The following is a 12,926-nucleotide window of genomic DNA, read 5'->3' as shown; positions in this document are numbered from 1 at the left end:
AGTGCATTATTTAATTTGTTTTCCGACCGCTCACCGTCAAGTATCTATTTATCAAGGAAGCGTATCCGTTCCAAGGAAAAAGAAAAAGCGGGAATCAAAGGCGTTGTTTCTAGCAAGGCTTTATTTTGTTCTTCAGTCCGCCTATGGAACGTAGGCGTCGACGTTTTATGTACTAAAGGACAGTTTACATGATCTCCATTCATCGCGTCATGTATAAGCTTACGACCTGGGAACCGAAGTTCAGAGTACTGCTCCTTTAATTGGTCCAAGTTACCGTTTTGTTTCAGTTGTGAAATCTCTCAGAAGATGGACCTTAACAGTGATTACGGGCGTAAGGGATAAAAAAAAATCGATGTACTTAAGTCTGGTTTCTTTCTTTCTTGTTTTTTTGCTCCGAGTAAAAGTTCGTTGTTTAATATATACAAATGAACCTCTCTACAACGGCCACTTTGGAGACAGAAGAAAATGGCCATTGTAGAGAGGTTTTAAATAAGAGTCAATGTATGGATCTTTTTGTCCGCCTGGACGAGAAAAAGTGACAGTTGTAGAGAGGTGGCCGTTAGTGGAGTTTCGACTGTATTGGAGGAAATCACGAAATATGACCATCGCTAAATTATAGCGAAACTAAAATGTTTTTTCGACATGTTTTTCTCTCCTCTGAGATGTAAAGCCGTTAAGCAGCCGTAACCGAAGAAATAATGTCCCTTTATAAGAAAACTTGTCAACTACCAATATAAGACAATTACAACTACTTTAAAAAACTTATTGTGGCTCCGAAGTCACGAAAAAACGTCCGTATTACTAGAAACCATTTTCAATAGAGGGATGAACTTTTCTGTTTAGTTTGTAGGAAATAGTTACACTCCTGGGTACCTACCATTTACATGGAAAAACCGGAAATTCCAGCTTGAAAAACAGGTTGTTCGCGCTATATATGATTTTGGGAAGCTTCAGAAAATATGGGCTGTGATTTGTGGCGATCCAATTTTCCTGCTCTTTTTGGTCTGTTCAGCTGAATTGGATATACCTTGTAGTAGGACGTTCTCCCGCCACGTCAAATTCTATAGCTTTATATATGTTTATGCACAAGATTTCCACCCGGGTGGTTTGTGTAAATGGTAACTGCACCCTTGTAATACTTCGTAGCCTACTCAGAGATTATATGAAAAGGACATGGTTGTTAACGTCTATTAAGGGGTTTTATTTATACTCATTGTTTGTTAATTTTCACTATTTTCACTTGATTATCTAAGCAGCGTCAAGTACAAAAAAAAAATACTAAATTTTAGTTCCGTGTTTTTCGAGAATACAAAATCAAATGTTTTGTAAGTTAACAACTTCAGAAGTTTGTGGTACAAAAAGCCCTTCCTTATGTTAAGGTTGACAGTAAATCACTTAAAACAACTCTTCTGTTCTAGAATAGACCATTTTACAGTTACAGGTAGAAACGAGGCTGGACAACCCTTCCTGCTTTAAATCATGTTGTTCTTATGGTAACTATTATTTTTCAAACATAATTTGCCCAAAAAAAGGAAAGAGGTTTGTATCAAAATAAGGTCACCCTCGGCCTCGTGTTCACTCAAAGGCTAGGATACTAAGCTTACGACTGCAAAATGTTCTTCTACTTCTTTGGGCGATGCGTTTTACAAACCCACTGGCGTTGTCAATAGGCCTTTCCCGATTGCGCTCGTAAAATCCTAAAAAAGTGCTGGCAAAAATGGCTAAAAAGTGCTCAAAAAGTGCTCAAAATCTCAAAATAGTGCTCAAAAAGTGCTAAAAGTTGTGAACAGTCACCTCTAAGCTTTTCGTAAATATGTCAATTTTTACTGAAGTAATTAACAATCTATTTTGCGTAGTGTTATTCGACAGGTTGTTACGAAAGGTTGATAGAATATAGAACAATAATATTTTTGAAAAACTAAAGCCGTTTACGAATTGTAAATAAATTCAGCAGTACCAGTGCAAAGAAATTTGAGATGACACACGGATGATACATCAGCCAATCAGAAACTTCTGTTCTCACGCTCAGTAAGGATAAGTCCACGTGCCTTTCCATGACAACGGTCTTTTATTCTTGACAACATCATCAGTTATTCAGATTTATGACCTGGAACACGATTTTCGTTGCGAGCGACACACAGTTTTTGCTTTAAAATGTTTTAGAAGACATATGTTGCTCGAAATTTGCTCGAAATGTGAAATATTGCTAAAATGTTGCCCAAAGTGCGAAAAAGTGCTTAAGGGTGCTCAAAATGCAAAATAGTGCTCCAAACTCAAAAAAGTGCTCAAAAGGTGCTCAGCGCAATCGGGAAAGGCCTAGTTGTCAATCAAATCGTTTCTATCGAAACTTGCGGAGAGCAATTCAAGGTTAAAAACACAAATTTAATTTACAACTTAGGTCAAATATCGTATTGAAGCACTTCAAGTTGTGTCCATCTAATTCACTGTTAATTTTTGTGTTTTTCTCTGAGAGCTAGTGAGGGCAAGTACTTTAAAAATATCTTTACTTGGATAGAGCTTGAAGTAAATTAAAGATCCTCACTACAACTTATATATAATAAAATCACCGGATACCAAATAGCCTATTAAATTTAAATGCTGTTAGCGTTAAGTACAACGAAACACACTAATATTCCAGCAAAATCTGCCCGAACACCTTCTATAGCAAATTCGGAAACGCCAGGCACATTTTGTTCCTGTAAAATAACGCAATAAAAAGGTCTGTTAGCATTGCCGTCATGATGTTGTCAGTCACTTTATTTTCAGGTGAAATCCGTTTGAATTCAGTTTCGGTCTGAAGTGCAGTGAAGTGTCAGGAACAAGTGGTGTTTTACAGTGGTGGATCCAGACCTTCAGATAACGGGGGCGGGGAGGGAGGGGGGGGGTCATCCAGACCCCGAGATGAGGGAGGGGGGGGGCGGTCTGAAAATTTTTTTTTGGCCCTTCGGGCTGGATCCGCCACTGTTTAATGTATTCATAAACTGCCTTCGGTTGAGTTGTTGTGCCAGTTTTTCTTGATGTTGCTGTTTCCAATACTTTTATTGATAATGTTGTCAAATGGTCTTCAGAAAATTCTTACTGACCTAAACTCCTTCTTGACACCATTACAGTTCAAATTATTTTAGACATAAAGGTTTTTCTGTTTGATGAGGTGAATAGGCAGGTTAGCGCAGACGGCGGCCATTTCATCACTTAGGAACGAGCGATCATCGAGAGTACCAACAAACGCGTATTCATTTTCCTCTTGTGTCTCTACCTGGCTGCTATCCTGATTCGACTGCTGTAGGGAAGACAGAGAGAGATTTAAAGGGACTGCGTCAGGGTTTTCTAGTCCATTTGGTAAATTCGGAAGTTACTTGAGAATGACAACAATACAGCGTCGTATAAAACATATATGTCTCCCTAGTATCATAACAAACGTTACAAACAACAAAAAAGAAAATAGAAAAGCTGTTAGATGAACAAGTTTTGAAAGACCACAATTGCAATCCGTTTCAATCTTCTTCAACAGTGTCCATCCATGCCTCGTTTTGTATCAGTTGTGTATTATTTTTACCTTCTTTTCATGCTTTGATTCCTCTCATGCCACGTTTCAAACATCAGTACCAGGGACTCGGTTAAGAATTTGCTAGAAATAGAGAGTAGTCCCATTTCTGAATAAAAAGTGAAAAACTGATAGCACATGAGACTTTGACATGTTGATATCCGAAACTCAACTTTTTCAACAAAAAAATCATATTTTTATTTCTCGTTTTCAGCGAGGGATTAAGGCCTATGCCTTAGATGAAGTAACTGAATGACTCTTGGACTGAAATTAAATGTACTCACCCTTTCAAGCAGCCTCTTGAGGTCAGCCGGTTTTGGTAAATTATCAGTGGATTCGCTCAGAAAACAAGCTTTCTGAATTGACATTCGGTGCATGGTCATGTTCTATGCCAACAGACAAACTGGTTTTTAATAGAGCTTCAAAATGTCAAAATAAATCAAATTCTTTTCAAAATAACTGTAGGCCTATCCGATTGTGCTCGGTAACTTTTCAGCAACCTTTGGCGTTGGGAGCAACTTTTTGCGGTTCTAGGACCCTCGAGCAAGTTTTTGCCTTTCTTAGTAACTTTTGAGCGAAATGTAGGTTTAGGGCACATATCAAGCACGAAAAAGTAAACGATTTAATAGAAAACTTCAAGCTATGTGAATTTCTTGACGAGTGCTTATCAATCTAAAGGTAAGCGTAGGAGTGCAAAATAATTAATGACCTTTCGATCAATTATAGAAAAAAAGAATAAAGGCTCTCATAGTGAGCTTGGGCTGCCTGTGGTTTCGCCCATATTTGCGAACAACTCTTTAAAGATATAAAGTTTCAAGCTATTTTTTCTTGACCAATATCAACAATTATTGTAAAACGGAAAATAAAGCTTTTAATTAGCGTAAATATTGAAAAATATCAATGATTTAGCCAGCAACTTTTTGGATTTTTGGCAATTTTTTAGCAAAATTTTAGCTCTCCCGTAGGCAACCTTCCAGCATTTTGTGAGCACAATCGGGACAGGCCTAAATACAACCTACATGAAGCCTTATATGCCCTGGGGTAGGGGTAGGGGTGGTTGTAGTTGGATGCAGTTTTTGGTTTACAGGTAGATGTTCTATAACGGGGGGGGGGGGGGGGGGGGGAGGGGCTTATAAGTGGTAGTTTACGATGTTTACGATTAATATTTCAATTTCATAACCCACCCACTCCTCCCCTGTTACTCACCTGTTTGAAATCATAAATAACATCGACCTCTCCAGGACCATCGACACTCGTGCCGCCATTAGTTGGGTCAATTTTAAAAGTTTCGTCAAGATCTTTGTCTCCATCCTTCACTTTACATTTGTGCTCCGATACCGTATCCTTCAAGGAAGAAGGAAATGAAAGTCTTATCAGTCTTAAGTTTCCGTTTTTGGAGATTTGGCTTTTTCTGTTTTGCGCTTTTGAACAAACTGCAGAGCCTTGCAAACCGGTAGAAATCCAAAAAGCAACGTGTATATTTTCATGAAAATAGAAGAGATCTCCCCCTTACCTTTTTCTCGTCTGTTCCGCATTTACAAACTGTTGCTCGTGGCGTGACAACAACAAAGACAGCAAAGTACAGAATGAAAGTCTTGGACTCCTGGTGAAGAAAAAAGGAAAACCCCAAAAAAGGTCGATAACGTTGCAAATTCACCACAGCTTGAGAGTACTAACTGCGGGTGCATATGAGGAAACTAAAATGGTCATAAATACAGAAGGTCATTCAGAAGCAACTTGTAAAGCATTAGTTACCATTCTAGCTAATTGCTCCTCTTTAGTACTGGCTGATGTTCTTATCTCTTTTTTTTTTTCACCACAAACTTTCCAACTGTTTGACTGCAGGTGAATGATCACTTTTATACTCTCTGTTAGCCTGTTTCATGTATCTGGTTCAAGACTTATTAGCCACATTCTTATAGGAATATAGCACTTCCTTAAGCACGTACATACCTTTTTAAGACGTGCGGGGACGCGCGTTCACCGCGGAATCCAGATGAATTTAGTATACTTAATAAAGTAATTATAGCTACATGAGCATTTGGAGGATCTCAATCGAACAAAAAATGTACACAGATATAGTTAGACACGTACTCTGACATTTCTCAAAAAAATAATATTTACTTTATAATGTAACAAACCCTAAGGGTACTCCTGGGAATTCTTGGTGGAGTTGTGTCGCCCGATTCTTCAAATCCTGACCCTGTTTCAGACTAAAAAATGCATGTCACTTTTCTGCACCCGTCTTTAGACTTAGCCTCTAAAATCCATACGCTTTTCAGATTTACCCCTTAAGAAATTATGTCATCCTTATTTTGATCAGAACGCCAAGAAAAAGATTGGCTCTTTTCGATGCTAGCGTAATTTTTGGCATAATTCGTCCGTTACAAGCATAATTTTCATCTACTTTCTGCAAAAAAGCATATGCTAGAATAATTTGCACCTTGGGCTAGTTTTGAAGAAGAAAAGTGTCATTTATTAATCATGCAACCAATTTTTTTTTGGCCCGAGATCAGCGTTAAAGGTTCCACAGGAAGTGCTTTAGGATTCTTTTCACAGAACTCAACGCATGCTCATATTTAGCTCGGTTACCCAAGGTGACGACCGCGTGCTGATCGTTAATTGTTTGAGTTTTATAGTTGTCAGACGTCACGTCAGCTTTGTTGTTTCAGTAGTTTATACCCTTTTACATTCATCCATCACTGCATATACTTATACTACATATACGAATTAAGCACGAATCCCAAAGTTTTTAGATGTAATTATAGTAAATGAGTTTGCCATTTACTCGTTTGATGCGTAGTTATTGACGTGTTTTTACCAAAATTAAAGTGAAAAGAGGATGCATAACTCAGCATTATTTTGCTCAAATGAGCCGTGTAATTTTGAAAAAAGAAATCGGGCAATTTTGTATAATATGCTACTCTTACTGGCACAATCGATAAGGGCCTACAAAAAGATACGTGTATCTTAAATTCGAATTCTCATTACTACTTTTTTTCTTATTCATTTGGAATTGAAACGGCACATACGTTCAAATACTCCCGTTGTTCGCTCGAAACCCACACTCGATCCCAGACCAAAATGGGCAAATTCTATCAAAAGCCATGAAGCGGCACATACCTATATGGCTTATACAATGTATAAGGAAGTACCCCCCGGGGACCAAATAATAATTAATATAATATAATAGTAATAACTTATTATTTATAAAGCACAAAATAACATTTCTATATGATCTAATGCGCTAATATACTTGCTGCTATTGTTTCGTAATTTTGCTTTTGCTGCTCACCTTGGCCATATGCGGGTAGCATGAAGAATTTAATTTAAAAACATGAAATAGCATTTTTCATGTTTAGAAGTCAAAGTTACTATCTGCACAACAATGCAATTTTTATGACAATCTAATCAATAAGGATCACAGATGCTGCCGTCTGGCTTTGAAGCTCGCCCGGTGGGTACAGCATAGGTAATCAATGTTCCTGTTATTACAGTAACTATGAATTTCCGGGTCTGAATTCCCTTTCGTTTCTAGAACAAAGTTCAATAGCAAATTTAGGGATACCTTACTGTGCTTTATTTTAATCAAGACACAGGGTTAATTCTTCTAATTCTTATTTTAAACGGTAAAGAGGTCATGAAAGGGTAATTACGTTAAAAGACTCTTAACAAAGAGCTTAAGAATTGTTTATTTTGCTTATTAATTTTAATTTGTAGTCCGATGAGAGGAAGAACAACTGGATCTTAAAGAAAAAGGTTACAAGCCCACAGTTTTAGTGACAGGTGGAGTGTCTCAGAGCTGAAACATCTAATTCGGATTAAAGTTCCCCAAAATAACTTAATTCAGCCTTTTTGCGCAAAAACAGTAATTGCGGTTTTTTACGAAACGAGGAAATAACTGTCATGTACAGATTCGATTTGAAAAAAAAAAAAAAAATTGCCTGAGACGGCCTCAATGAAACAAAAAGAACTCTAAGTTTATTTAACATCAGCACTCCCCCCCGCCGGCCACTCTCCTTCTTCTGACGAGGCCGGATACATTTCCTTTCTGAAAATAATAAACGGTAAAGATTCAAAAAAGTCTCAGAACTGAATGAAAACTAAGCAATTTCAACATCACGCAAATGTCGTTCTTTTAAAAGAGTCCTGTCAAACTGATACCAAATAGCCCCCACAGCCATACCTGATCATGAAACACCACATAGAAGATGTACTTCACATGGGAATTGATGTCTGGAGGCAATCTTCCACACTGTTTCTTGCAATTAGTGAACTAAAAAGGTGGGCTATTCAAATGCTATTGTTAGCAAAGATTTCTAGGTGCTACGAAGTACAACCTTTGGTGTACCCTTCCCATATTAATCTGACTCAAACCCGGGTTCTGTTGGGCCTCGTTGTAGATCAGAGAACTTGGGACAGCATGGGATCTTTCATAATTTGAAAGACAGGTTAAATCAATCAATGCCGGAAAGTAAATTTAGCTACCGTGGTTCTTTGCACTTGCAGTTCTTCGCTTTTCAACACTACAAAGAGAAACGTTTCCCAATTCTTTTTGTGTAGCTGTCAATTGAGAGGAGGAGTCACGTCTCCCGATTCGTATTAGCCTGTTACAGAATAATGAAAGGGTCTGTAGGAGAATCAGTATGGTGATAAGTGAATTAACAAAATGCTTTAAGCAATTAGCTATAAAAAAAATAACGTAAAAAAAAATTTCTTAAAAACACTTTAAGCCATTTTAAAAAGTTAAAAAATATACGACGTTTTTACGTTCTTAAAATGTTTTTAAGAATAGTTTTAACGCATTTTTTTATAGCTAAATCTTTTAATAAGTCGATTCTTTTTGATCTGCTTTAAGCAATGCTACTGTAAAGGGACATTTTTGTGACATTGCGCGCTTGTCGATTCCTACCGGAATTGTTTAGTGATGATTTCATTGGTTATGTTTAAAACTGTTGTTATTTCAGTTCAGGGTTAATTCTCTGTTTGATCATTGATGCCATAAGTACCACGCGACATTACATTTAATTTGGGCTTCAAATAATAAAGAGTTTGATCAAAGGAGGAACTTCTACTAGAGCTATGACCAGGTCGGGAGGTCAATTAAAGTGGTATGCACAGCGTGCGTCAAGAGCTGAAACATCTAAATCTAAATATTGTTGCAAAAACATCACTTTATTCTTTTAGCGTAAGATAAAATCGCTTGGCAGAATAAATCGCTTGGCAAGTAATTTGGAACTCCGTACACGCCATTTATTTGCTGTTGTTGAAAAACCGCACTCAATGTTGAAATATATCCATTTAATCTTACGCAAATCTTACGCCCACCTTTGCAAACCAAAAATAAAATATACTTAATATAGCTACCACTGCTACACGAAACAAAACAATCAGTCAGTCGGTAAATCTCATTATGCAGTACTTCTGAAGGAGACAAACAACGTACATAGGAGGTTGAGTCTTCGTGTAGCGGCACCCTTCAGACCGCTAAATATAAGCCAAGGGCTAAATAAGCAAGCGATACTACAAAATGGCCGACTTAAACAGAAAAAAATTGCTAAAATAAGAGGGAAAATAACAAGGTTCCCTTTGAAAAGATGGAAGCTGGTTATTAAAAAGCACACGTTCCCTCTCAGCAAATCGAAAAGAAATTAATTAAAGTGCACACCCATAAGCGAGATACAAGGAAATAGCTCATTTGTAGAATTAAACTTTATAGCATGACAAAGATACTTAGCGTGAGATCAAGCATGTGACGCGACAAGAAACATATTAAAAAGGTTAAGTGTTTGACTGAACCAAGTAACATTCCTGCTTATACCCGTGACTAAGGACACTGCTCAGCGTGTTGTAACGTAAGCATTAAAAGTTTCTTAGAGAACGATGGATCCGAGATGGAACATTACAACAATTAATGTAGACCGCGACATATGATGAAAAGAAATTATGAAATTGTGTTAAGTTTCGTTTCAGTCCTTTGGCACAATCACTGCATCAGGGAAAGTGCGTGCTGATTTTGGGTTGTGACAGGAACTATTCGTGTAGCCGTTTGTAATCGAATCTTTACCGGATCATCGTGGCTTGTTTCAGGTTCTAAGTTTGCCGCAAAAGGCGGAAGAAGAAAGAAGAGAAGGACAAAATTGAGAGAAGCTGAGGGGGAAATATTTGAGACACCCCCTCCAACCCTTTCCTAGATTAATGAATTCACTTGTTTACTCATTCCACTGGAACACTGGATAACATCGACCTTGTTTGGGATTGTTCCAGTTATAAAACGATCCCTTTTATATGTATCTTAATAAAATATTCTACTAATAGTTGTTCCGAGTTGGACGTTTTAGTGTTGTTAGTTTAGATCAATGTGATTTATAACAGTCAACATACAGCTGCCTATGTACTTATACAACTATTCAGAAAACTTCATCAATGTGTAAACTGAAGAACTCTTGATAAATCATTTGCTTTTGTTGTAGAAACTTTATTCTCCAGCTGAAGTTGTAATATTACGTTTAGTTTGTCTTGTATAAATTATTGCTACCCTCGAATAGTCAAGTTGGGTAGCAAAAGTGCGGTGGAAATACGTGAATGAATGCCTGCCTTGAACAAAGAAAACTTGATTACTACTTCAATCGAATAACAAGTATTTATAATTTCGTAAAACAAAATCGCTAATAATCCTCCTTCGTGTCAATTCATGGTTTTCGTGGTAAAAATCGTCGCACTTTTGGAACAATACACGCTAAAGGAAGTGCTTGTTCTCGTTGAGAGCGTAACCAGGAACATGAAACAGGCCAGCAGATGGTATAAAAATGGCTGATTTGCACTACCTTGCAATCAATTTCAAATTTGAAAGTCTGTGCATCAAGAGCAAGAAGAAAACAAGAGTTGTTTTCAAAACAGGGGTTCTACAATGGTTAGTTACTGTATATTGTGCACGCCATCTTATAAAAATGAGCTACTTACTAGTACTAGTGGTACCATGTTATCAATTTAAACTGGGAAGAAGGATTTGCAACATTAATTGATCCTTTTTTTTGTTGTTTTTCGTTTTCTTTCACCAGGAGTTCAAAGTTCTGATCCTTTCCTTCGCTGTCTTTGTTGTCGTCGCTTCAGGAGCGACAGTTTATAAAAGCGGAGAAGATGAGAAAAAGGTAAGGAGACAAACCGATACATTTTGATGTACTTATTGCTTTTCGAATTTCATTCCCGTGATGGTGTATCGGCGTTCAAAACCAATGATATTCTACAGCAGGCTAAGTTTTCTGCATTAGTCACTTGAAAAGCAAGGGAGTTACTTGTGCTAATTTTAAAATGTTGTTAAGAGAAATCCAGCATCTCAATTTTCCATCTATATCGACGCTCCTCCACGCATTATTAACCGGTGGGTGACAAAAATCTTAAGCTTCGGAAGGCTATTTCGGAAATAATAGCCGTTTAATAATCCTATGATAGCCTCTGTGATTCTAAACAAGGCGCCGGATTTCTAACGAGTTCGAGTTCTTCATCAGTGAAGATACATTTCAAAGTTAACTGTGATGTTCAAGTCTGCAATTATTTGAAGAAATTCTTTATGTAAAAATTCTTGCAAGGCCTCGTAGCGTTCCAAATAGGTGGAATGGTTAACACTCAGTGATTATGTTTGCTTACTTTTTTTTACCTTGAACGATAAGGTTTCGGAGTACAAAGTTAAAGTCAAGGATGGAGACAAAGATCTAGACGAAACTATAAAAATTGACACCAAAAAGGAAACAGAAACCTTTCACATCGCAAGTAATGGCGACACCAGCCCCGATGCCCCTGGAGAGGTCGATGTTGTTTACGATTTCAAACAGGTGAGTTTGTAGGTCAGAATTGAAATATGGCATATTCCCTTCCTTTTGCTTCTTTTACATTCTCTCTTTCCTTTACTTTCGTCCTTCCTACCTTCCTTCTTTTCTTTATTCTTTATTCTGCGTCGTCTTTTCAGAATGGCCTACTTTTACTGCTCTCTTTCTCTCTGATTTCGCGCATTTAAGCCTTGTTTATTGACAATGCACCCCTTGCGCGTGTAATAATATTTTTTAAATGGTTGCTGCCAAGTAAATATGTGACTGTTTTCCTTTTGTCTTTTGGTGTAGAACATGGCAATGCACCGAATGTCCAATCAGAAAGCTTGTTTTCTGAGCGACTCTACTGACAATCTACCAAAACCAGCTGACCTTAAGAAATTACTTGAAACGGTAAGTACATTCTCAGAAGTTGTTTGTTTAGTACCTCTGAAGCTGATGACATTCACGTAATAGAAGAGAAATAGAACACTTGCTGGGCTCTAGGGTTTTTCGGATTCATTAGTATTGATCAATACTACCAGTTTTACCATTGTTTCTTACATATTTCTCCCCCCCCCCCACTCTTTGAATGAATGAATGAATGAATGAATGAACTTTATTCACTGCAAATAAAGTTAATTCATTCATTCATGCAATTCTACATCTAACGATATTGAGACAGCTTATTAGATTTTAATCACATCGAAGGTCCTCTTTTTTTATTTATTTTGCATTTCCGAAGGCTAATTAATTTGTGTATAGTATTTCAGCCGTTTGCAGCATTCGGTACTGTTTTGTAAGATTTTTCACAAAAGTGCAAAACCTGACATTATAGCTTTAAAAAATACTTTTAAATGTTAGGGTGATGAATGTTCCATTAAAATTTTTAACTGCTCGCAAAATTTTACCTTTGCTCGATTTGCTCGCAAAATTTAAACGAGTGATCGCTTGCTCGTGCTCCCAAAATTTTTGCAGTTGCTCGCGAGCTCGCTTTCTTGTCAGTATTGCTCGAAATTTTGTAAATCCTTCCTTGGGTTAAAGTAAATGTAATTCTGTATGGTGCTTAATTCCTATTCCTATAATATGGCTATCAAGTTCAGTGGAAATGCACGCGATTAATGACAACTAATAAATTAGCTAATTTAGCTCATATGGTTATATTTGGTTGTTACATATGGTTGTTCTTCTTGTGACCTTCGCTTTCTGATCCGTACGAACACATGCGTTATGAAGTGAAGCGAAAATGTGACGTCATTTGGCATCAAACACGACTGTAATTGGTTAGATCTCGATAAGGTGTCTTTCAAACTTGCTTCAACGAACTTGGTGCGCTCTAAATTAAAACCCCGTTTTAAAATATTTTCTGTTTTATTTTAAAGAAAAGGATTTCCATAGCTGAAAATATAAGAAGTGCTTGCCACGCTACTCCCGAGTTGTACCCTTTAAACTGCTCGCTGCTCGCAAAGCTAATTTCGTATCTCTGCTCGTGCTCATAAAAATATCGCAGTGCTCGCATGCTCGCGAATGCTCGCAAAGACCATTCGTCACCCCTAATGTTGAGCAAGATCTAACTT

At 37.3% G+C, this 12,926-nt stretch overlaps 1 protein-coding gene and 1 long non-coding RNA gene across 2 annotated transcripts in view; one reads left to right on the top strand and one right to left on the bottom strand.

The window, feature by feature from the left end:
* Window positions 1-3,082: 3,082 nt before the first annotated feature.
* On the bottom strand, window positions 3,083-4,792 carry LOC140951360 (uncharacterized). Its single transcript, XR_012167280.1, has 3 exons — window positions 4,751-4,792; window positions 3,829-3,930; window positions 3,083-3,280 (listed from the first exon to the last, which is right to left on the bottom strand). It is a non-coding gene; the product is annotated as an uncharacterized lncRNA (long non-coding RNA).
* A 5,561-nt stretch (window positions 4,793-10,353) lies between these two features.
* LOC140929898 (uncharacterized) overlaps window positions 10,354-12,926 on the top strand; it is a 3,678-nt gene continuing 1,105 nt past the window's right edge. Inside the window, exons 1-4 of the mRNA XM_073379595.1 lie at window positions 10,354-10,467; window positions 10,606-10,695; window positions 11,215-11,376; window positions 11,662-11,763. Coding sequence (XP_073235696.1) covers window positions 10,354-10,467; window positions 10,606-10,695; window positions 11,215-11,376; window positions 11,662-11,763 — 468 coding nt within the window. The remainder of the gene's footprint in view (window positions 10,468-10,605; window positions 10,696-11,214; window positions 11,377-11,661; window positions 11,764-12,926) is intronic.

The sequence above is a fragment of the Porites lutea genome, chromosome 1, assembly GCF_958299795.1.
Source record: "Porites lutea chromosome 1, jaPorLute2.1, whole genome shotgun sequence".
Taxonomy (NCBI): domain Eukaryota; kingdom Metazoa; phylum Cnidaria; class Anthozoa; order Scleractinia; family Poritidae; genus Porites; species Porites lutea.
This window is presented reverse-complemented; position numbering and strand designations above follow the sequence as displayed.